At 57.6% G+C, this 22,435-nt stretch overlaps 2 protein-coding genes and 1 long non-coding RNA gene across 5 annotated transcripts in view; 2 read left to right on the top strand and 1 right to left on the bottom strand.

The window, feature by feature from the left end:
* Positions 1-1,985: 1,985 nt before the first annotated feature.
* On the top strand, positions 1,986-10,956 carry LOC144377931 (alpha-1-antitrypsin-like protein GS55-MS). The gene is made up of 5 exons (XM_078050785.1): positions 1,986-2,145; positions 5,832-6,466; positions 8,229-8,499; positions 9,708-9,855; positions 10,680-10,956. Exons 2-5 carry the CDS (start codon positions 5,836-5,838, stop codon positions 10,869-10,871), a joined length of 1,242 nt encoding a protein of 413 aa, XP_077906911.1. The 5' UTR covers positions 1,986-2,145; positions 5,832-5,835; the 3' UTR covers positions 10,872-10,956.
* Positions 7,199-13,417, bottom strand: LOC144377934 (uncharacterized). Its single transcript, XR_013439248.1, has 3 exons — positions 13,041-13,417; positions 11,994-12,041; positions 7,199-11,375 (listed from the first exon to the last, which is right to left on the bottom strand). It is a non-coding gene; the product is annotated as an uncharacterized LOC144377934 (long non-coding RNA).
* The window catches only part of LOC144377930 (alpha-1-antitrypsin-related protein-like), a 24,763-nt gene continuing 14,776 nt past the window's right edge, over positions 12,449-22,435 (top strand). The window contains exons 1-4 of one of the 3 annotated variants that reach the window (XM_078050784.1): positions 12,449-12,582; positions 19,112-19,755; positions 21,085-21,355; positions 22,275-22,422. In XM_078050784.1, coding sequence (XP_077906910.1) covers positions 19,116-19,755; positions 21,085-21,355; positions 22,275-22,422 — 1,059 coding nt within the window. In that variant the 5' untranslated portion in view covers positions 12,449-12,582; positions 19,112-19,115. Of the gene's footprint in view, positions 12,583-16,620; positions 16,924-19,111; positions 19,756-21,084; positions 21,356-22,274; positions 22,423-22,435 lie in introns of those variants that run through there. The other 2 variants (XR_013439245.1, XM_078050783.1) reach the window with 2 other exon arrangements.

Raw genomic sequence — 22,435 nt, 5'->3', positions numbered from 1 at the left:
TGGAGCTGTTTCTTCAAAAATGGTCATGGTCTCCGCGCCCCCTGAGAATTCTGGCCTGTTTCCCCAGATCCTCCCAGCCCCTCCTTCCTACCATGGTGTCCAGAACAGGGCGAGGGCTGAGCCCTTGACCCCAAGGGCCCGACCCCTAGATCTGAGCCCCTTGCAGGCCCTGATGGCCCCCCACTTTCTTCATTCCTCCTCCAACTGCCACAGTGGCCCCCTGGGGTCCCTTCCGGGACCTGTGACACACGCCCCCCAGAACACACAGACCCTCCTGCCTCGTGGGGCACAGATGGGCCTCTCAGAGCACTTTGCTCCCTCCCCTCTGCAGCTGCCTCAGAAGCCTGCCGAGATGTCGGTGCCAGGCTTGGGGCCAGTGAGTGAGGCCTGTCGGTTCCCGTAACCCTCTCAGCCAGCGAGACTGTGCCCTCTACAGAGGTACAGGGGACCATTCCCTTCCAAGTGCGGGTGACACATCCTGGATCACAGGGCCTAGACACAGAAGCAGAGTGGGTGACCCGCAGCACTGCCTGGGCCCCCTGGACAGCCTGGGCGCCCTGGTGCAGAGCAAGGCCCCTTCCTGCCCTGGCTCTTCGCCCCTGCTGGATGTGGCACCCCCACCACGGGAGCGTCCTCCCTTGGGGCAGAGACAGGAGCTCCTGTCAACCACCAGGGTGTCGCAGGCACAGGAGGGTGGCCCGCAGCACTGCCAGGAGTCCCAGGGAGAGGGCCAGCCACCTCTCGCTGACACCCTTACCTACCTGAGGGGGCAGAGGGGCAGCAGGAAGGTGGGGCATCTGGCACAGTGACAGATGGGAGGGACAGCTGCGCTTGGAGGGAGGCCATTGTACAGATGAGACACCAACACTGAGGCCCAGGAAGGGGACACAGGCCCTGAAACACCCCCTCGGGCCCAGTGACATCAGGGAGACCCACTGGCGAGGGGCAGCCCCAGGGCCAGGCTGTGAGCTTACCTGGGATTGCCACATCTAGTCCTCAAGGCAGCCAGAGAGGTGGGGTCCCCATGTTAGGGGTGGGGAAACTGAGTCACAGAGAGGATAAAGGACTTGAATGGGCTCCCTGGCCTGGACCTGTGTGTACCAGACAGTCCTGTGGGTCCTCTGGACACCCACAGGGGGCCAGAGGGCACCCACCATTCTCTCAGGGCCTGCAGAGGGTGGTGTGTGAGATTCAGAGCCAGATGAAGTTTTGAAAGGGATTGCAATCAAGAGGGACCCTATTAGCCTCAACCCTGCACCCCCCAGCCCACCTGTGAGGGGCAGTTCCCAAGGAAAATTCAAGGGTCTTCTATGGGTCAGGTGTTCTGGCAGCCAGAAGCAGAATGAGGCCTGGGACCAGCCAGAGATTGCACCTCCTCCTGCTCAGGGCCACTGGATGGCAGGCTGGACAGAGGGCCAGAGAGATCCAAGCCACAAGCCTACTATGTTCCACCACTGGACCAAGGTCTGTCCTGACAACCGCACTGGGCATCGGGGCTTCCCAGCCCGTACTGACAAGGCCTCTTTGGACAGAGAGGTGAAGAGGCCTGCCTCAGACAGAACAGCTCTTCTCGACTCTGCAGCCCTTGGCCGGGCTGACGGGTATCACGACTGTGCCCCCTCAGTTATGCCCCATTCATCCTTCAGGGAAGTCAAGACAGTGTTTGCATGTAAGGCTGGAGGAGTGACTGCAGGAGCTGCCTCACTACTTTGGTCCTCAGGTTCCCCATCTATCAAGTGGGCTCATGCTGCTCTGACGGCCAGGGCATCCGGGTTCCAGCACCAGGCATGTCCAAGCAGCTGGCTCAATAAACAGCAGGTCAGCCCCGAGAATCCCTGTGGCGACACTGGGCAACTCCATGGTGCTGTCCCAGACTCACAGTAGTGACTCACACCCCTCGGACACATGGCGCTGCAGAGGCTGGGCACCCCTTAGGCAGCGCCGATGGCAGCGTGGGTGGCAGCTGGGATCTGGCCGATGGACTTAGTCCCTGTCTGTTTGCTTCTCCGATAACCAGGGTGACCTTGGCTCATGTCCACTGCAGCCTCCCCCATCGCCCCTCTGTGTCCACTGCTTAAATACGGCCAAGGACAGGGCTCTGCCTCCTCAGCCCCCGTCACCACACCAGTCCTGGGACAGTGAGTGGTGAGTATGCCTTTCCCTGGGGACAGACTCTGGGAGCCTCTGGGAGCCTCTGGGTCCCAAGCAGGCAGAGGCAGGACACAGGCAGGGTGGACGGGGCAGGCTGCAGCTGGGCCTCCTGTCGTCTTAGCCACGGTGGCCCCGAAGGTCTCCTCCTGCTCCCCAAGCCACCCCAGAGCCAGGCAGTACCTCTGGTGGGTCAGGGTCACCAGCTCTCCTGAGCAGTGGCAGAGGGCATCTAGCTCACAGCCCTGGGGAGCCAAGGTGCGGCCACAGCAGTTGCGGGGATAGTGGCTCTAGTGGCCTGGCCTTTCCTGCCAGTGTCTCTTGGCAGCCTCTGCAGCCCCTTTGCCTGGGTGAGGACCTTCCTCCCCTTCTATAGATGAGGACAGAAGGCCACAGAGGGCAGCCAGGAGCTGGCTGGCACCTTCCATCCCCTCCAGAGGCACCCAGCCACAGAACAAGGACAACACCCCCCCCACGGGCCGTGGTTCTGAGCCCACCTTGTGCACCCAGGGGAAGGGGAGCCCTGGGAAGGCCACCTTCATGGGGTTCGAGCTGACCTTCCCCAGTGACCACTCTGAGCCAGCCGCCGCTGAGCTCAGGGCACATGAGAACACATTTCAGCCTCACAGCCCCTCTGAGGTGGTTCTGTGGTCACTCCCATTACAGATGGGAAATTGGGAACCCAGAGGTGGAAAACTTGCTCCAGATCACTCAGTGCCCAGTACTCAAACTCGGGCACTGGGCTCCAGAGCCCATGCTGCTGACCTGGGCCTACTGTTGAATGCTTCTTCGGGGCTCAGGCCCTAGTTGGAGAATAGGAAGCCTGGTCTGGCCTGGAGGCCTCTCTGATGTTCTGTGACCTTGGACTGTAGCTCAGCCTCTGGACCATTAAGCAAAGCCTAGAAAACTGTTTTCTTCCTCTTACCTCATCGTCACCAGCCTGGGTTTCTGGAGTGTTAGTGACAATGATGTGACATTGATGGTGACCCTGGGCTGATGTCTGCTCTGCCATAGAGTGAGGAGCAGGCAGACGATGTGCAGACAGGTGGGGACAGGTGGAAATGCCCACTCAGAAGCAGCTCACTGCTGAGCAGAGCCCCTGTCTGGCCTGGGGCAAGTGGCCACCAGCAGGCACCCTGCAGGAGTGGGCACTTCCCCAGGGCCAGAGCCACCTGCTGGTCACCTTGTTTGTGCCTCACTTCTTCCTTCAGAGGTTCTCCTCCCCACTGTAAGGACAAAGAGGGGAAGTCATTTAGCAAGGCCACGGTCACCAGGGGGCAGGGCTGGCTCATGCTGGGCTTTGGTGCTTTCCATGGGTTGTGACCTCAGGTCAGGGCTCCTTCCTGGACCCCGCCTCATTGCTCTGGGTCAACAACGAGGAGCAGAAATGGTTTGAGATGAGCTGGGTTTGGGGGTCCTCCTTCTCCTGACTCACACTAACTGCTCCCACCCACAATCCCTTCTAGAATCATTAGGGTGCCGCCTCCAGTCCTTTCCTGAAGGCTTGGCCTCTGTGTCTGAACCTGAGGGCTCCAGTCCACCCTCTGCAGCTGGCCTGCCCAGCTCAAGGCTTTGGGGGTGCAGGGTGCTGCCTGCAGTAGCAGCCCAGGGGGAGCAGGTCTTGGGCCCCCGAGGCTTTCAGGAACAGGCCAGGAAATAGAGGGAACTCAGCAGGAAGCTTGGGGTCACTGTCAGGGCCCGGGTCTGACATCCATGAAGCCTGGAACCCATGGGCAGGACTGTGTCAGCCCCTGCTCCCAGAGGAGGAAACCAAGGCTTGTTCCACCTTTGCCTCAGCTTCTCTGTGCAGCCTTGGCCAGGCCCTGACCCTCTCTGGGCCTCACACCCTCACTCTAAAGGGAAGAAATCAGAGGAGGTGATGTGACATGGGAGGTGGGTGGAGGTGCTCACCTGGGCTGGAAACCTTCCCCCACCTCCCCCTGTAGCCTCTCACCTCCTGACAGACACCCCTGTAATTTAGAGTCCAAGGTTTGTGCACAGAGGACGTCATTCATTTGGCTCTCTCCCAACTCCCCTTCATCCAACTTGAGAGTGAGGTTATGAATCGGTGCTGGCTCATACCCTTGCTCAAGGGTACAGCAGTGGCCCTGCCCAGGCCTGACACCACAGCCACTGGCCTTGAGGCCACTCATCACATGTCCCTACCCTGCTGAGACCCACCCATCTCCTGACCTCAGGCTCTGATAGATAGTGACTTCCACCACCATGAAGGCTCAGCCAAGCCCAGCCGGGCAGCACAGGGACAGCCAGGGACATGTACAACCCCTTTTAGCACCATCTATAGTGCTGACATGCAGCTAGTTAAAGAAAAAGACAAAGGTGTGTTCCACAGCGTGTGGCTGGCTCTCTCTGGATTATTTAGACATGAAGGCCAGGAAAAGAGGTGGTAGCAAGAAACAGCTTTCACTTCCCTTTTATGTCTGGGTGGAAAGAAGCATTTCCAAAGGTCACAGCAACAAGTGAAGCTCAGGGTTTCTCATTCCCAAATCCTTCTCCATAGGTTTTCCTGGCTCAAAGTCAGGGGTGCAGGTCTCTCCACCCTATTAGTTAAGGGTGCTCATGGCTTCTCTGCAGCTCTGCCCTCGGGGTCCCCAACTGTATGGAGAGCAGGTTGAACTGAGGGCCTGCAGGAGGGCACTTCTCCCCACAGAGCTGGAGGGTCCTGGCCTGGGCAGAGCTGGAGCCTAGGGAGCTCTGGGGTCAGGGCTGGGGCCTAGGGAGCTCTGGGGTCAGGGCTCCATGGCTGTCCACGTGTGGCTGAGGGTGACACTGCCCTCCACCACCTCTAGCAGAGCCTCCTCCCCCTGGTCCAGCCACAGGCCCTGCCCCTTGCTATCGCCGCATCCTCAGCCATGAAACACAGACCCTCACAGCCCGTCACCCAAAGGCTTTGAGTTGGCAACACCCACAAGCCCTTCCGTCAAGGGGACACTCCCTCGGAGCCCTTCAATGCACTTTTGGGGTTGAGAATTCTTTAATTGTCCCATGAACCCCCACTTTATATGTGGGGCCACACAAGGAGCAGAGAGTTCAAATAACCTGTCCTGGCTCACACAGCTGGGGAGGGACAGGGCCCTCTAGCTCCCCCAGTGTCAGCAGGACAGCAGATGGACCACACAGGATGCCCGCCCACCTTGGGGCTGAGGTCACAGGCAGCCTAGGCATGCCCCTCTTCACTCAGGGCTGAGGCTCCATCAGGGTCAGGTGGGGACAGCCCCTGGGGGCTCTAGCCCAGGTCTACCATGTCCTCAAGGGGTCCAAGTGCCAGGTGCTTCCTCTGCAGGCAGCAGGTTCCTCACAGTACATAGCCTCAAGGTCACTGCAGCTGCCAAGTGCACAGGCCAAAGGGTGGGCTCAGGACCCTACCGGCCAGTGCCTGAGCTGGTCCCCTACTGCACTTGCTGGCTGACGCTGGATGAGCACCTGAACCCCTCCAGGCTTTGAAGGAGAACAGTTGTCCCCACAGGACTGTGAAGGAAGCAGAGAATTCACACCCTTTAAGGCTCAGGGCAGCTCTGCGTCTCTCTCGGGGTTTGCAGTGATGCAGGAGGAGGAAGGGATTGGCACAGGCTGGGCCATCCTGGAGCTCACCACACCCTGGTAGCTCTGCTACAGAGTCATTGTGGGCCAAACTCAGGCCTCTGACCTCCTCTGCCTTGCAGGACGATGCCGTCCTCTATCTCGTGGGGCCTCCTGCTGCTGGCCAGCCTCAGCTGCCTGGCTGCTGGCTCCCTGGCTGAAGATGCTCAGGAGACAGATGCATCCAAGCCCGACCAGGAGCACCCAGCCTGCCACAAGATTGCTCCGAACCTGGCCGAGTTTGCATTAAGCCTCTATCGTGTGCTGGCCCATGAGTCCAACACCACCAACATCTTCTTCTCCCCTGTGAGCATCGCCACAGCCTTGGCCTCGCTCTCGCTGGGCACCAAGGCTGACACTCACACCCAAATCATGGAGGGCCTGGGCTTCAACCTCACAGAGATCTCAGAGGCTGACATCCACCAGGGCTTCCAGCATCTTCTCCAAAACCTCAACAAACCCAACAGCCAGCTCCAGCTGACCACTGGCAACGGCCTCTTCATTGACCACAATCTGAAGCTGCTGGACAAGTTCTTGGAGGATGTCAAGAACCTGTACCACTCAGAGGCCTTCTCCACCGACTTCACAAACACCGACGAGGCCAAGAAGCAGATCAACACTTATGTGGAGAAAGGGACCCAAGGAAAAATTGTGGATTTGGTGAAAGATCTGAACAGAGACTCAATTCTCGCCTTGGTGAACTACATTTTCTTTAAAGGTAAGATAAGACAATCAGCCTGAGTGGGTTCCCATGGAAACTCCAAAGATGTTTTCCTTCCACCAGTTCTGGAACTTTCCTTGGTAGCACTTTCTGCACTGTGGCAGGGCCTCTCACAGTGGATCCTCAGTCTTCCATGCCTAAGCCCTGAAATGTCTTCCACCACCAGTTAAGTTAGGGAAGAGTTGGTAAAACCGTCAAAATCATTGACGTTTCTGCAGGATGCATCCGAGTCCTAACTGTCCTCCTGCTCACTGGGGACCCCAGCAGGGAGGGCACGTGTAATGTTTCCTGAGTAGAGAGCCACCTATGCACATTGTGGCAGGTGGTGGGAGGGAGTGGCCTTCCAGGGAAAGGCCTTGGAACAACTCTTGATGTGGAGTGTGGCAGCTGGGTGTGTGCAGGACCTGGGTCCACATCCTGCCTCCCCGACTCCATGGCCTTGACATAGGGCTAGCCATCTCACCTCTTTGGGATGTGACTGTGCTATCTTGTCATTCACAATGTCTTGAGGTCTGAAAGGAGTACCCAAGTCACACATGGGATTGTGGGGGACTGTCTCAGCTGAGTAGCTGCCATGGACCCTCATCCTGCCCACCTGCCAGGACTCCACAGGACCCAGGACCTAAGGCAGCTTCCACTGCCCCAGGACAATGGCCTCAGGGTGTCCTGGGAAGTCAAGGTGTTTTACTGAGCTTTTCACCACTGTCACTTAAAGACCAACCAGAACAGTTTTAGAGGAGGAATCGTTTATTTGTGCTTCACAGTTGCAGAGGTCTCAGTCTATATATATCCAGTTCCATTCTTTGGGGCTCAGGGTGAGGTAGAACATCATGGCAGAGGAGTGTGGGGGAAGGAAGCAGCTCACAGGGTGATCAGGAAGCAGAGAGAGACTCCACTCTGCAGAGACAACATATATACCCCATAACCACGCCCCCATGACCCCCAAATACTCACTTCCTCCAGCCACAGCCCACCTGCCTCCAATTACCATCAGGGGTTAATTCACTGATTAGCTTAAGGCTACGGGCAGTCATTTCTCCTCCTAAGCACCCTGCATTGTCTCACAAGTGAGCTTTTGGGGGACACCATATCCAAACAATAGCATAAGGCCAGGGTGACTTCCTCTGAACCCTGGCTTTCTTGTTCCTGGGCAGAGCCCCAGGCCACCATCAGCACAACTGAGGGGCCAGCTCTGCTGCACTTAGGGCAGGACTCAGTCCTCCCAACTCCACTGAGACATGTGGGCTCAGGGTTCCCTGCACTACCCTTCCAATTTGGTGGCCTAGAGGTGAGAAGCTCTTGCCTAGAAGAGGCGGGCTGCCTGGACATCTGTGCTTCTCATGTGAATCCAGGACAAGGATTTAGGGTGCACTGAATGTTTGACCTGAGTGACAACTGAACTGCCAATCAACAAGGATCCTGAGGTCCAGGAGAAGAGGTCCCACTGTAGGACTGGGACCAGAGCTTTCACTTAATCCCAAGCCGCCTTCAATAAAAATATAATTTTAATCAAATGCTCATGGGCACAGTCAGGAGGCATCTCCATGGCAGCCTGCAGGATCTAGGAATCCCAGCTGGTCCTCTAGTCCTGAACACCCCTCTCTCTATCCCCAGCCTGGAGGGGTTGGAGGCCCTCCTGCCCAGGATGGAGCAGAGGTGGGTGAGGAGCTTCCCACCAGGCAGGCTGAGGGCGCCTCTGCTCTCCTCTCACACCTAAGCCTCCATCCTACCTGCTGCCATCCACCTTCCCTCTGTCCAGGCAAATGGGAGAAACCCTTCGAGGTAGATCACACCAAGGAAGAAGACTTCCATGTGGACCAGGTCACCATCGTGAGGGTGCCCATGATGAACCGCATGGGTATGTTCGACCTGCACTACTGCTCCACACTGGCCAGCTGGGTGCTGCAGATGGACTACCTGGGCAACGCCACCGCCATCTTCCTCCTGCCCGATGAGGGGAAACTGCAGCACCTGGAGGACACCATCACTAAGGAAATCCTCGCCAAGTTCCTGAAGAACAGGGAGAGCAGGTGAGTCCAGGCAGGGACCCGCTGGAGGGCACAGGCACAGACTCAAGGTCCCTCAGGACCAATGCATCAGAAGACAGCACGGGCAGCAGGGGGACTATCCCTGGGGCCACAGCTACAGGGAATGACCCTGTGCTACAGGAAATGCCAGGGCTCAGCTCAGGTAGCAGCTGAGAAGGGACAGTGCTCAAAGAGCAGGACACAGATCCAGCTGGAGGGACGACTTCTCTCCAAGAATGTACATAGTCCCCTCCCAATATCCAGGGCCTCGACGGGGCACTGACACTAGCACATTCTGTGGCAGAATCAAGGACGAAGTCCTGGCCTGCAGACTAGGGCAGCAAGAGGGAGGACTTCCTGTAGGGCCGGCCGAGGTGCACAGGGGAAGCACCTGCATGGAAAGGCCCAGAACAGGAACAGGCAGCGCTGGGAGCTCAGGGCACGTTCCCACAGGCTCTGTTTCTCTGTCGCATCTCAAGCTGGTTCACTTGTCCCAGGATTCACACAGCTGGGTATGTGACAGAGCAGGTGCACTGTCCTGAGCCCAGCCATGGCCACTGGTGGAGGAGGCACACTGCAGACAGATGTGACACACATGTGCAGGTTAAGGTGCACTTGAATGGTCACCATTGCTGGCCCACCACCCTCCTGAGGTCCCCGCACTCAGGCTGGGAACAGAAAACAATGCAAACCGGGACTAGTCCCTGAGACTTGGTGCCAGTGTGCAGCCTCAGCACAGGTCCCTGGTCTTGTCACTGTCACTGGGGACACCAGATGAGCCTGCAGCCTTGGGTTTTAGAGGTGACAAAACTCTCCCTCACTGAGCCTGTGTCCCTCAGTCCTGCTGTACTGACCCATGATGCCCTGGGCCACAGTCCCCGGGGAGGCTCTGGCTGGGCAGGCTGTTGTGACCACGGGCTACAGGATGACACCTGCTTCCGGGAGGACCCCCGGAAACTGCCTGGAAGGCTCCTTGGGGGAGGGGTGTGCAGGGGCCACAGGACAAGGTGTTCCCAGTGACACGAACCTTCTCCATGCCAAGAGTCCAGGAAGCTAAAGGTAAACAAGCCAAAGGACTTCGATGGCTGTGGGTGGGGACAGGGCATGAAGCAAGATAACCAATCAGGATAGAAAACACTTTCAGAGCACCATGGGGCCCAGCAGAACCACAGAGACTCTGTGACCACCCTCATTTCCTACCTTCATACTAGCTCCATCAATTTACACTTCCCCAAACTGAACATCTCTGGAACCATGGATCTGAAGCCCGTCCTGACACGTCTGGGCATCACCAACGTCTTCAGCGATAAGGCTGACCTGTCTGGGATCACGGAGGACGCTCCCCTGAGGGTCTCCCAGGTGAGAATGGCCATGGTCCAGGGGTCTGCAGGCCAGAGTGGTGGAGGCCTGCTGAGGCCTGAGGCTGATGGAGGGCCAATGGACACAGCAAGGGCCACGAGAGTCCTCCTGAGGATGCAGAGCTTCACCAGCTCTGATGGGGGCGGAGGACAGAGCCAGGGAGGTGGCCTCCTGTGCTGCAGGTGTTCTAGGGACTTCCCCGAAGAGCTCACTGACCCTTGGCCTTTTCCTTTCCCAGGGCCATGGAGTCCTTGGGCTTCTTTTTACCCACATAAACACTGAGAGGCTTAGGCTCAGTGACTTCAGGGAATGTTCTGGAATCTTCCATCTGTGACATTTAGAGCTACTTGTGAACCAGCAAATCTGGATCATCCCTGAGTCCAGTGGGCCACTTGCTGGGGAAAACAGGAGGGGACCAAGGGCAACTGCAGGTCCATGTGGGTGGCTCCCTCTTGGGGTCTGGGCACTGAGAAAGCCACCATCAGAGTCCCTGTGCTGAGGACCTCCTAGCCCAACAGGGGGAGGGGATACATGTGCAGGTGACATGGAGGCTGGTGGTCTTCCTCTTGTGCCCTGAGGTCACATCCAATGGCCAGAGAGATGGAGGTCAGGAAAGGAGGGGGAGGGAGCAGGCTGAGTCAGGCAGAGGCTGAGATGGTTTTGGGGGACCTGAGTGACCCACAGGGAGCCTAGGACAGGACAGGCTGGTGCAGCAGGAAGGCCCTGGTGAGGTCCTGTTGGTAGGAGGCTCCCACGTGGGGCCTGGCTGCAGCCTGGGGTGGGGCAGCAGGACCTCAGGGCCCCTCTGCTTCTCTGCCCTCCAGGCCCTGCATAAGGCTGTGCTGACCATCGATGAGAGAGGCACAGAGGCTGCGGGGGCCACGTTTTTGGAAATGATGCCCATGTCTCTTCCCCCTGAAGTGAAATTCAACAGGCCCTTCCTCGTGGTCATCATTGAGCACTCCACCAAGAGCCCCCTCTTTGTGGGGAAGGTGGTGAACCCCACAAAACCATAGCCACCTCAGGTGCCAGACCCTGCCCTCCTGCTTGCTGGGCCCCTCCCAGATGACATTAAACAATGGGTGGTCTGGCCAACCCTGATGTTGTTGTTCTGGTGAGTCCCTCTGTGTCCTGAGGTCATGAGAAGACTCCAGGTCACAGCACCTCTCAGTGACACTGTGTCAGGTGTGTGCTGGTCAATGATGACAGGCTGAGGCCACGTCCTGCGGGCCCTGGGCATGTCCATTCTGAGATCTCTAGTCCTATCTGGTAATCCTGAGGGGGTCTGTGGCCCAACCGCAGCCCGAGGCCCAGGGTCCACCCAGCACCCCATGCCCCCTCCCACCCATCACTGGAAACACCCACCCAAGAAGCCTCACCTGTTAGTCAGCCTTTGTGCTCCTCTGACTAAAGACCCGACCAGAACAATTTCAGAGGAGGAAACGTTTACCTGGGGCTCACGGTGGCAGAGGTCGCAGTCCACACACAGCCAGGTCCATTCCTCAGGGCCCAAGGTGAGGCTGACCCCCATGGAGGAAGAGTGGGGGGAGGGAAGCGGTCACGTGGGGATCAGGAAGCACAGAGACTCCACTGACCAGATACAAATATAACCCCAGAGCCATGTCCCCATGCCCTCCCCCCCAGCCACCCCACCTCCCTCAGTGACCCCCAGGGAACCCCTCAGGGAGGACTCACTGATGGGCTTTAGGCCCCCACAACCCTCACTTCTCCTCTGAACCTTCTGCAGTGTCTCCCTCGTGAGCTCTGGGGACACTCACATCCAACCATGACCCTCTGTGCCCAGACCTGGCCACTCACACCCTGGCTTGGAGTAGCTGTGACTACAGCCACAGCAGGGAGGTGACATGACCCCTCTCACCACACTGTCCCCTCCCCAGACCTGGCCGCTGGGCCTCCCAGGGCATGTCCTAGGGGGGTTGGAGGAGGGGTGAGGAGCCTTCCTCAATGGGCAGGGCCAGGACACTGACCTCTGTCCTTGTCGTTCCATAGCTGCCCAGGAGGCTCACACGTCCCCTCTTGGAAGAGCCTCTGTCCCCAGTGAGCAGGAGGGGCTCTGTGTCACTGTCTCCCCCTCAAGCCCACCAGGCCCCAGGCTCCCAGGTCCCCAGGCCACTTACCCTATGTCCCCTCTCCCTAGTCCTGTGCCATGGCCCCAGGGATGGCTCCTAAAGGTCACGACAGGCTGCGTTGGCTGTGGCAGGGCAAGGACAGCCCCCTGGGACCCCAGCCCTCCTGCCCTGCCTGGGCTCTCACTGGGGCGCGTGCACCTGGCCCCTCCTCCAGGGTCCCCCGGGTCCTCAGGACAGCAGGAGGTCTGGAGGGTGGCCCAGGCTGTCCTGGAGCAGCCCTGCCATGGGGCACCCTGGCCCCTTCCACCCTCAAGGCTGCTGGGCTCAAGTAGCAGGGAGCCCAGGGCTCAGGGTCCCCTACTCCTGTGGCCACACTGACACCCCAGGGCCATCTCAGCATCACCCCTCACCTCTCATGGAGGAGGGTGGACATGACGCCCTAGGTGGAGTCCTGACACAGGGTCCTCTTTACAGTCTGAACAGTCACATCTCTGCCATCACATGGCACCACCTATCAATGGGTCTGAACTCTCCCTGAAGAAGAAACAGGATCTCTAGGTTTCTACACAGGGACCTCCAACCTGACATACACTTCCAATGATATGAACGTCATCAGTCACCCAGAATGAAGTGACACGTGAGTGTCCCAAGACCTGGATCTTAACAATAGCAGCTGTGTGACCTCCGTGAGCTTGTCAGACCTCTCTGAGCCCCTAAACTCATTGCTGCCAGTACAGCCCACATTGGAGCTGGCCTGAGAGTCACCTCAGACAAGGCCTCAGGCCTCCCAGACCTGTGAATAGAGCAGGTGGGGACAAGGGCACTCCTTGGGAAGTGCTGTCCCAGTGTCTCTCCCCCTGAATCCTAGTGGCCGCACTGTGATGCCCTCAGCAGATATCTGTGCTTTTCCAAGCCCCAAAGAGAAAACCAAGGTTCACAGCAGCTACCCGTCTCCTATGTTGTCACTGTCCCATGGCTAGTGAGTGGCCACCTGACCTCACGGATCACCCTGTTCCTCCACCCCTCACCCACTCTTCTGACCCTCCCTGGACTCAGGAGCAGTAATTCCTCCTAAACCACGAGAATCGCTGTCACCTGTGCTTGGTGGCACCCAGGGCTTCCCTAGGAAGAGCCTGTGCCCAGCATGGAGTGTCCTCCCCCTGCCTCAGCAGCCCACAGCCTTGGGAAGCCGCCCACAGATCTCAATGTGGCCTCGCCCTGGCATTATGTGGGAGGGGACAGGAGAGGACCTGGCCAGCTGCCACCTGAGTGTTCAGGGGAGGGAAGGGGAGGAAGAAGCCAGAGCCTCTGACCTTTGACCCCATCTTTTAAATTCTAAACCTGCCTGTCACTAAAGGAGGCAGGACTCTACTTGGGAGAGTAAAGCCCCAGAGGGGACTTCCCCAGCTTGGTGGGAACCAGAAGGGACCTGCTGGGTGTGGGCAGAGCTTCTGGCTATTATAGTGTCACGTAGGACAGAAGGTAACAAACCCTTGTGACTTTGTAGCCTCTGCCTCAATGTCCTCATCAAAAATAGGACAGAAATCTCCATTCGGGAGTGTCTCCATGAAAACACAGTGACAGGGCCCTTTCTCTAGAGTCCCTGTCCTGGCCATGCCCATCCCAGACAGCCTCCTGGGCCCCTGAGCTGGGGCTCACCCACCTGCGTTGAGGGGGCACAGCACTGGAAGTCCAGAGCCCCTCGGGCACAACCACATGCACACACTGCAATAAAACCTGAAGTACTCCATGTTGGTCCTTTCCCTCTAGTGGCTGTCCCCAGGCAGAGCAGAGGGCTGGTCAGTGGAGCTCAAAGGTGCCCACACAGACCCTAGATGTCTGGAGCTCCCACAGCCATTGTTGGCATCACAGCAGTGACAGGTGCAGTGGCATCAAGAATGCCCAGAGGACCCACAGTGAGGAGGTCCCAGGCAGGAACGGAGAAGACAAAGCCTTTTCACCTCCTTGAGGGGTACAACTCCCCATAGGAGCCCACACAGGTGGGGGGACTCAGGTGGCAGGTGACCAGAGACCTGTGCACAGACCTGGCCAACAGGCAGATTCGGCATCAAACGTGGTCTCAGAGTGGCCTGGGCTGTGGGCGCACAGACACTTTCAGGCCCTCTTTGGACACTGGCCATGGTTCCTAGGTCTGTTCCAAGCAGAGAGAGGCCTGGGGTCCCAGAGCAGGAAGCACTGACTGAGAGCCACCTGCTCTAAGCTGGCTTCTCCCTGCCCCTGGCCCCAGCTTCCTGGGCTTCTCCTCTGTGGGCTCCTCTCTGGACACACAAAAGGGGCTGGAACCCTGCTCATGCCCAAGTACAGGAGGCTGATGTGACACCATGGGGCCCCTCCCAAGGCAGGCAGAGGGCCGTGCTAATGACCCTGCACAGGGGCTGAGGCTCATAACTCTTCCCCACTCCCCAGGTCCCTCTCGGCAGGGGAGGCCGGGCAGGCAGTATCCTTTCTTCATGTGTGGGAACCTGGGGCTCAGAGAGAGACACAGAGGGTCAGGGAGCTCAGGGACTGCTGGGAGGGGCAGACTGGGGTCAGTTCTGATGGAGGGACTCACCCGGGCCTGAAAGCAGGCTCGATGCTGTGGCCTTGCAGGAAGGAGGACAAGTCACCCTCCTGATCCTTGCAGCCCTCCCTAGCAACATGAGGAGAGAATCTCCATCTTCCCCCTGTGCAGAGCACCCGGTCCCCAGGTCATGGCTGGCTTCTCCTGTCCAGCCCCAGCCTCTGAAGTCCATTAGCTGTGGCCTCTCCTAGTTCTTGTGCGGCCTCGTGAGACAGGACAGAGTTTGGGGTCGTGTGTCTACGTGTTCCTGTGTGTGTGTCTCCACATGTGTGTGTCTAAGTGTTTTTTTACAAGTGTGAACCAAATCAAGGAAGGCCCTAAGGCTCTCAATCCTTATTTGAGTGACAACTGGAAATTTCACAAGATATTTTCCAAAGCACATCTCACTTCATGGGTCAACAGGGACAGGGTCCTGGGCACTGGAGCTCTTCCCTGGCTCTGTGACCACGGCTGCTGACTCTGCCGTGACCTTAGAAAACCTTCGCTGGGTCACACAGCCCTGTGTCCTCCTGAAGTCCTGGGCCTCAAGGCTCCTGTGGCCCCCAGGGAAGGCGGTTCCCCTTTCCAGGGCCCCGTGCACTGCAGGACACTCATTGTTTCCTAAGAGTGTCCGTTCGGCCTTTAGGTGGTCACTGGGAACAGATGTAGAGATTAGGGATGAGGGTTCAGGAACTCCTGAGGATTTGTGGGACTGTAAAGTTGATCCTTCCCCAGTTGAACCCAGGGGCCTCTGTGCCACCTGGCCCTGGGCTGTCATCTCCTCCTATGGCTTTAGAGCCTAGGACACAGGAAGCTGGGGCAGGAGCACTGCAAGGTCAAGGCCAGCCTCAGCATCTTAGTGAGACCCTGTCTCAAAATCAAAAATTAAAAGGACTGGGGATGTGGTTCAGTGATAGAACATCCCTGGGTTCAAACCTTGGTACTGAAAAATAAGAAAGAGCCCTGTAACTTCAGGTGAGTAAATAGGTGAATGTCTACACAGATCAGGTGTAGGACAACACTAATTTTTTTTCTTTCTTTCTTTCTTTTTTTTTTTTTGGTACCAGGGATTGAGCCCAGAGGCATTTAACTACTGAGCCACACCCCACCCCCACCTCAGCCTTTGTATATTTTATTTAGACACTGGGTCTTGCTTAGTTGCTTAGGGCCTCCCTAATTGCTCAGACTGACTTTGAACTTGCAATCCCCCGCCTCAGCCTCATCGGCTGCTGAGTTTACAGGCATGTGCCAGCGGCCCAGCAGGACATGGCTCTGAGCAGGACATATCTGCTGCTTTCCCACACCTCTGAGGTGTGTCTCAGCAGAGGGGACCCCCAGGTCAGGGAGGGCCACAAGGCTCCTCCCACCTCCCCCTCCCGATGGCCTGGCACCAGCTGGTTCCACTGCACTGCCCAGTCAGGGAGGACAGCAAGGCCTCAGGTGACAAGGGCACCTTTCAGGCAGACACCTGGCCAGCTTCAGGAGGTGCCCCAGGCTGATGTCCAGCACAGAAGGCTCCTCCTCCCACAGTAACTCAGTGTCCCCACACTCTTAAGGTGGACTATAAGTCCCCGAGGGGTGTGTGTGAGTGAGGGACAGCTCCTGGTGCAGAGTCTCCCTGTGGCTCCCGGGCTGCACAGTAAGTCCTCCCCCATCACCTCCTGAGCTGACTCGGGAGGTGCTCGCGGACTCCTGCCTGCTCCAGCATCCGGGGTCCACCCAGGAGAAGGGGAGGCGGGCACAGCTTAGGACCAGGGGCAGATCTCATCTGAGCCCAGGTGCCTGGCCTTGGCCCTGCTGCTGGGAGACTCGGGGAGGGTGAGGGCCTGGCTCTGCCGCCCCTGCACACAGTGGGCCTTGGGGTGAGTGCCTGGGCGGGAGCTGACGTGGTGACTTCTCCTATAGCCCCTCCACACATGCACTGGCTCTGAGCCTCCTGTCCTTGCTGTTCTGTGCCCTGCAGAGGGTGGAGGAGGCGACCTGGGCAGCGTCTGTCCTCTTCTCCAGCTGGGCCTCTGCCCCATCCCCTTACCCTGCTGCTTTGGGAATCCAGCCTGAGCCAGAGACCCAGACAGTGGCTCCTGCACTGCATGTCCCCAACCCCCTCAGGGAGAAAGGGGGCCCTTGGAGTTGGCTTCTCAGACTCCGAGGAGGTCCAGGGTCCTGTCCCCTGCACTCACTGACCCACCCTCCTGCCCCAGTGGCCTCTGCCCTTCATCTCCTGCTGGAGACCCCAGGAGAGGTGTGTAACTAACTCCTTGGTGACCTGGCTGCCCTTTCAGCCCTCTCCTTGCTCTTTCTTACTAGGTTCATGGCTTTGTGTCCCATGAGCCATCCCCTCACCATTCTGAAGGCTGTGGGTTCACAAAGCCCACCACCTCTGCCCCCAGGAGCTGCCCTCCCAGGTCCTATCTGGATGTAAGTTTGGTATAGATCTTTATTTCATTTAATTGTCCCTGTCCTTTTTGAAAGATGAGGTTCAGAGAGGTTCCACTGTGCCGTGTGGGTGGCACAGCTGCTCTTGGCAACCTGGATTAGAACTCAGGTCTGTTTAAATCTCTTCCTTCCCCAAACGCTGATCTTCCAGAGAGAAAGCCCCATCATGTCCACAAAGGGTCTGGGACAATATCGGTGGCCAGGACAGAGCATTGGGCTGCTGATAGGACCTTGGTTATGTATGTGCAGGGCCCTGGCCCCTGGAGGCAGGTGCAGCAGGTTAGTCCAGGGACACTGCCCCGAGCCGGGGGCATCACACTCTCATGAACTTTGGATCCTGCGGCTCTGAGGTGCACCCTGATGTGTGGGAGACCAGCTATAGTGTCCTGGAGGGTGGGCACAGCAGCCTCAGAGGAATCCTGGGACCCCACACAGGCCTCAGGTCAGGAAGGGGAAACATCCCACATGCCTGGGTCCAAGGCACACTTTGGCTCCAATGTGGCAGGTTGAACCCACATTGCAAAGGAGCACTTCTGTCCAGTCCAGAAAGAGGACAAACTGGCTGGGGTGCTCAAAGCTCTTCAGCAAGGGTGCTCTGCAGGGGACACTCAGCAATGTCTGGAGATTACTTTATTGCCACACCTGGGGGCCGCAGCTTCATGACAGATATCTGGTGTTCTCTCGGCTGCCACAAATCCTGCAGCAGTCCCCCACGGCAAAGCATCCCCCAGCTCAATATGTCCACACTGCCAGGACCCGGAACCCTGCCATTCTGGGTGCTCAGCCTGAACAGTGGCCACACTCCCAACCTCAGAGGAGTCAGAAGGATAGGAAGGGCCCCAGCTGCCCACAGAGCACCACATCAGACTGCAGATCTGTCTGGCTCCAGCTCAGTCTGAACTGCCGTGTAGTCTTAAGTGAGTTACTAAAACCACTCTAAGCCTTGCTTTCCCCCACCCTGTAAAGTAGAACAAGACATGCTTTGAGACCAAAGCCAGTGTCTATAAGTGTCAAGGACCAGGGTGTCCCATAGGCTCTTTATCAGTGGCAATTCCCAGGTTAGGAATGTCATGGGACTCAGAAAAATATTAAATTCAAGTGGCTTACAAAGTGAGGGCTGTCATAGTTGGGAGAAGAGGGAAATGCATGGAGTGTCCGGAATGTGGGGAGCATGGGCTGGAATCAGGCAGCTGTGGATGATCACAGCTGCTCTGTGTTTTGGCAAGAGATCTTGCCCCCTCTGGGCAGCAACAGCTCCGTCTATTGTATAATGGGATCACTGGGAGCCGGCAGAAATATTTCGGATGCTTGAAAGTCCTCCCTGATCTGACAGAGTCCATTTGCTGGGTAACTGGGGACAGTTCTCTCAGGCTTCCTGTGCCTCAGTTTTTCGTTGTAGAATGGGGTCTGGGGCACCTGCACCTCAAGGTCATTGCAGGGGCTCAGGATCCAGCCTGCCTGCTGCCTGAGTTGGTTCTGCCATTTTACTTGCTGGCTGACTTTGGACATCTATGTGCCTTAACCTCTCTGGGCTTCAGCTTCTTTAGTAACAAAAAGTAGTTACAATTCTCCCCTCAGCACTGTGACAAGAAAGCCAAGCGTGAACACAGGTGAGAGCTGGGCGGAGGTCACCAGAGGGACAGCATCATGTTCATTTTGATATTTGTCTGATTCTTTTCCGTGATGAGGACTGAGTGCATCCTGTGGTGGGTGGATCCTGGTGAGGAGAGGTTTACTGGGACTCATGGCTCAGGATCATGGCCAAGGGTCCATATCTGCTGAGGGCTCTCTTGATGGCCAGATGTCATGAGGCGGCACGGGGGTCAGGTGGGAAGACTCAGGGAGCAGGTGTGTGTCTCCTCTGGTCTCTCATCTAATTAGACCCCCAGATCAATCCTGGGGGTGCACCATGGTGGCCTTATCTAGACCTGCTCACCTCCCCAGGGCCTGGTCCAGGCTCTTCTCTCAATAGCTCACAGTGAGGTTAGACCCCGCTGTGCCTTTCAGGTGCACCATCATCAGTGCTGATGAAGATGTAGGCAGCACCTGCGTGGGCTGGGCACCTGGCACACGGTCAGTCAGCTGACTCTTTTGCTTGGTGTCCATCACTGGGCAGGGGAGTCGTCTTGGCCTGTGCTCAGGACATGGCCCTCCCTTCTCTGTCTTGCAGGACGATGCCATCCTCCGTCTCATGGGGCCTCCTCTTGCTGGTAGGCCTGTGCTGCCTGGCCCCAGGCTCCCAGGTTCAAGATCCCCAGGAGGCCCAGTCATCTGATCATGGCCACGAGTATGAGGAACATTCAACCTGCCACAATGTCTCCTCCAAGGTCATTGACATGGCCTTCACCTTATACAGGGAGCCAGCCACATGGTCAAGACACAGCAATATCTTATTCTCCCCAGTGAGCATCGCGATGGCCTTTGCCATGCTCTCCCTGGGGACCAAGGGTGACACTCACACCCAGATCCTGGAGGGCCTGAAGCTGAATCTCAGGGAGACTCCGGAGGCTAAGATCCATGAGTGCTTCCAGCATCTCCTCCAGACCTTCCAGAGGCCCAGCCAACAGCGCCAGGTGACCACGGGCAGCAGCCTCTTCATCCACGGCAGCCTAAAGCTCATGGATCAGTTTGTTCAAGACACCAAGAATCTGTACCACTCAGAGATCGTCCCTGTCGACTTCAGGAACACCCACGAAGCCGAGAAACAGATCAACAGTCACGTGCAGCAGAAAACCCAAAGGACAGTGACGGGTCTGGTCACCCATCTGGAGAACGACACGGCTCTTGCCCTGCTGAACTACATTTCCTTCCATGGTGAGGTGCCTCCAGCCTGAGCTGGTTCTGGTGAAATGACCAAAGTGTCCTTCAGGCTCCCTCTTGTTAAACTCTCCTTCACGATGCAGAAAGGAATAGGGCAGGGCCTCTCCACTTGGCCTCCTTGGGTTTCCACTAGGTCACAATTCAATCCATTCTGTGAACCAAGGAGGCTCGGGAGGGAGGAGCTCAAGCTGCTCATGGGTCATCTTCTCTGCAGGACCTGTCAGAGCCCTGTCTGTCCTCCTGCTCACAGGGGATCCCCAAGAGGGAGGGACACATGTGATGGTTCCTAAGGAGAATGCCACAAATGCAAGTGGTAGCAGGTGGAGGGAGGGAGGGGCCTTTCATGAAATGTACTTTGGACAACTCTTGTGGAGTGTGGCACCCGGGAGTGTGCAAGACCAGGGTTCAAATCCTGTCTGCAACACCCAATGGCCTTGACATTGGAGGAGCCATCTCATCATTTGGGATGTGACTGTCCTATCTTGTCATGTCTGAAAGGAGTACCCAAGTCACACAGAGCATGGCACAGTGGGGGCCCATCACAGCTAAGCAGCTGGCATGGACCCTCAGCCTGCCCACCTGCCAGGACTCCAGGGCCCCAGGTCCTAAGGCAGCTTCCACTGCCCCAGGGCAATGTCCAGGGGAGAGCAGCAGAGTCAAGGACAGGGTTGGCTTCCTCCTACTCTGGCTCCCTTGTTCCCAGGCGGAGTCCAGTGCTGAGCCCCAGGACCTGGCAGCACAACTGAGGGGCCAGCTCTGCGGGGACTTAGGGCAGCTCTTGTCCCGCCAAGCACCACCTCCTCCTGCCCAATGAGATATCGGGGCTCAGGCTTCCCTGTGGCACCTGCCACTCTGATGCTTGTGAGGGACAGGCACTGTTGTCCAGCACAGGGGGAGCTCTGGACTTCACATGGGTCCAGGACAAGGACTTAGAGGTGTCCTGAATACAGAAAAAACCATCTATCCACAAGGGACAGGGAACCGCTGGGAAAGAAGCACCCAGGGGCGATCCTGCCATCAGTGTTCTTAGCACCTCCGGGTACTATTAAATCCACATAAAATCCACCTAGAGCCATGTCGGTTTGGAGTTGGGTTTTCACATTAAGCCTGACTCTATCCAAATCCTAAAACCCCCTCTGGCTTTCCATTATTTCCACATAAACCTTTCAGCAGCCTGTTTTCATCTTCATCCCATTTGACAGACACTGAAACTGAGGCTGAGAGAGGAGCTTCACAGGAAGGGGACTCAGGGCGCCCTGGTGGCTGCCTAGCGCCCAACCTACATCTCACCCCCTCCCTCCCTGCCTCCCTCCCTCCCTCCAGGCAAATGGAACGAGGAGCCCAATGCTGAGCGGCACATCCTAGAGAACTTTCACATGAACAGCAAGATGACCATCAAGGTGCCCATGATCCACTGCCTGGGCAACTTCTTCCTGCACCGGGACAAGGAGCTGTCCAGCTGGGTGCTGGTTCAGCACTACCTGGGCGACACTACCACCTTCGCCATCCTGCCAGACCCAGGGAGGATGCTGCAGGTGGAGAAAAAACTGACCCCCAAGCACTTTGAAGATATCCTGAGAAAGATCGACATCAGGTAATGCCCCGTCCAGGTGCCCACACAGGAGCTGCCAGTGATGGCTGAGGAGGGGCCTGTCCCCTGCACAGGGCCCTGTGCTACATGCTCAGCAGCTGTGCTTCCCATCAGTGTGAGCCAGGCTCAGGGAAGGGTGAGTGACAGGGGAGTGCAGACCCAGAGACTGGCCTGAGGACTTCACTGCCCTCCAAGGTCAGCGCCCTGCCCTTCACCTGGGGGCATGAACAGCAATGCCAGCACATTGTGTCAGGACCAAGGACAAAGGCCTGGGCCTGCAGGTTAGGGCAGCACGAGAGAGGACTTCCCTGAGGACCAGCCATGTGCATGGGGAAGTGCCTGCATGGAAAGGCCCAGAACAGGAACAGGCAGCGCTGGGAGCTCAGGGCATGTTCCCCCAGGCTCTGTTTCTCTGTCGCATCTCAGGCTGCTTCACCGGCCCCAGAAGCCACAGAGCTGGGGCGTGAGGCACAGAGCAGGGCACAGGGGCATGGTAATGAGCCCAGCCCTGGTGCTGATGCAGGAGGCACTGCAGGCAGATATGACAACTGAACCTGCAGGTTAACAGCCCCTGGGTGGTCACCACCACTGGCCCACCCCGCCCTCCTGAAGCCACCACACCCAGGCTGGGAACAGAGCACAAGGCAGCCTGGCACTGGTCCTTGAGCTCAGGTGCCAGTGTGTGGCCTCAGCACAGTCCCTGGGCCTCACACCATCCCTGGGGACAGGAGCTGTGCCTGCAGCACAGCAGGGGTCCAGGAAGCTAAAGTACACAAGCCAGTGACTTCCTGTTCTGCTGAGGGTGGGGACAGGGCACTAAGTGGGAGAACCAATCAGGAGAGGAAACACTTTCACAGCATGGTGGGGCCCAGCAGAAGCCAGAAACCCTGTGAAACGCCCTCATTTTCTACCTTCATACCAGGCCAGCCAATTTACACTTCCCCAAACTGTCCATCTCTGGAACCATCGATCTGAAGCCCGTCCTGAGAAGTCTGGGCATCACCAAGGTCTTCAGCCATGAGGCTGACCTGTCTGGGATCACGGAGGACGCTCCCCTGAGGCTCTCCCAGGTGAGGATGGCCA

This window comes from Ictidomys tridecemlineatus, chromosome 5, assembly GCF_052094955.1.
Source record: "Ictidomys tridecemlineatus isolate mIctTri1 chromosome 5, mIctTri1.hap1, whole genome shotgun sequence".
In the NCBI taxonomy this organism is placed as follows: domain Eukaryota; kingdom Metazoa; phylum Chordata; class Mammalia; order Rodentia; family Sciuridae; genus Ictidomys; species Ictidomys tridecemlineatus.
The sequence above is the reverse complement of the archived record's forward strand: the minus strand, read 5'-3'. Positions and strand labels throughout refer to the sequence as shown.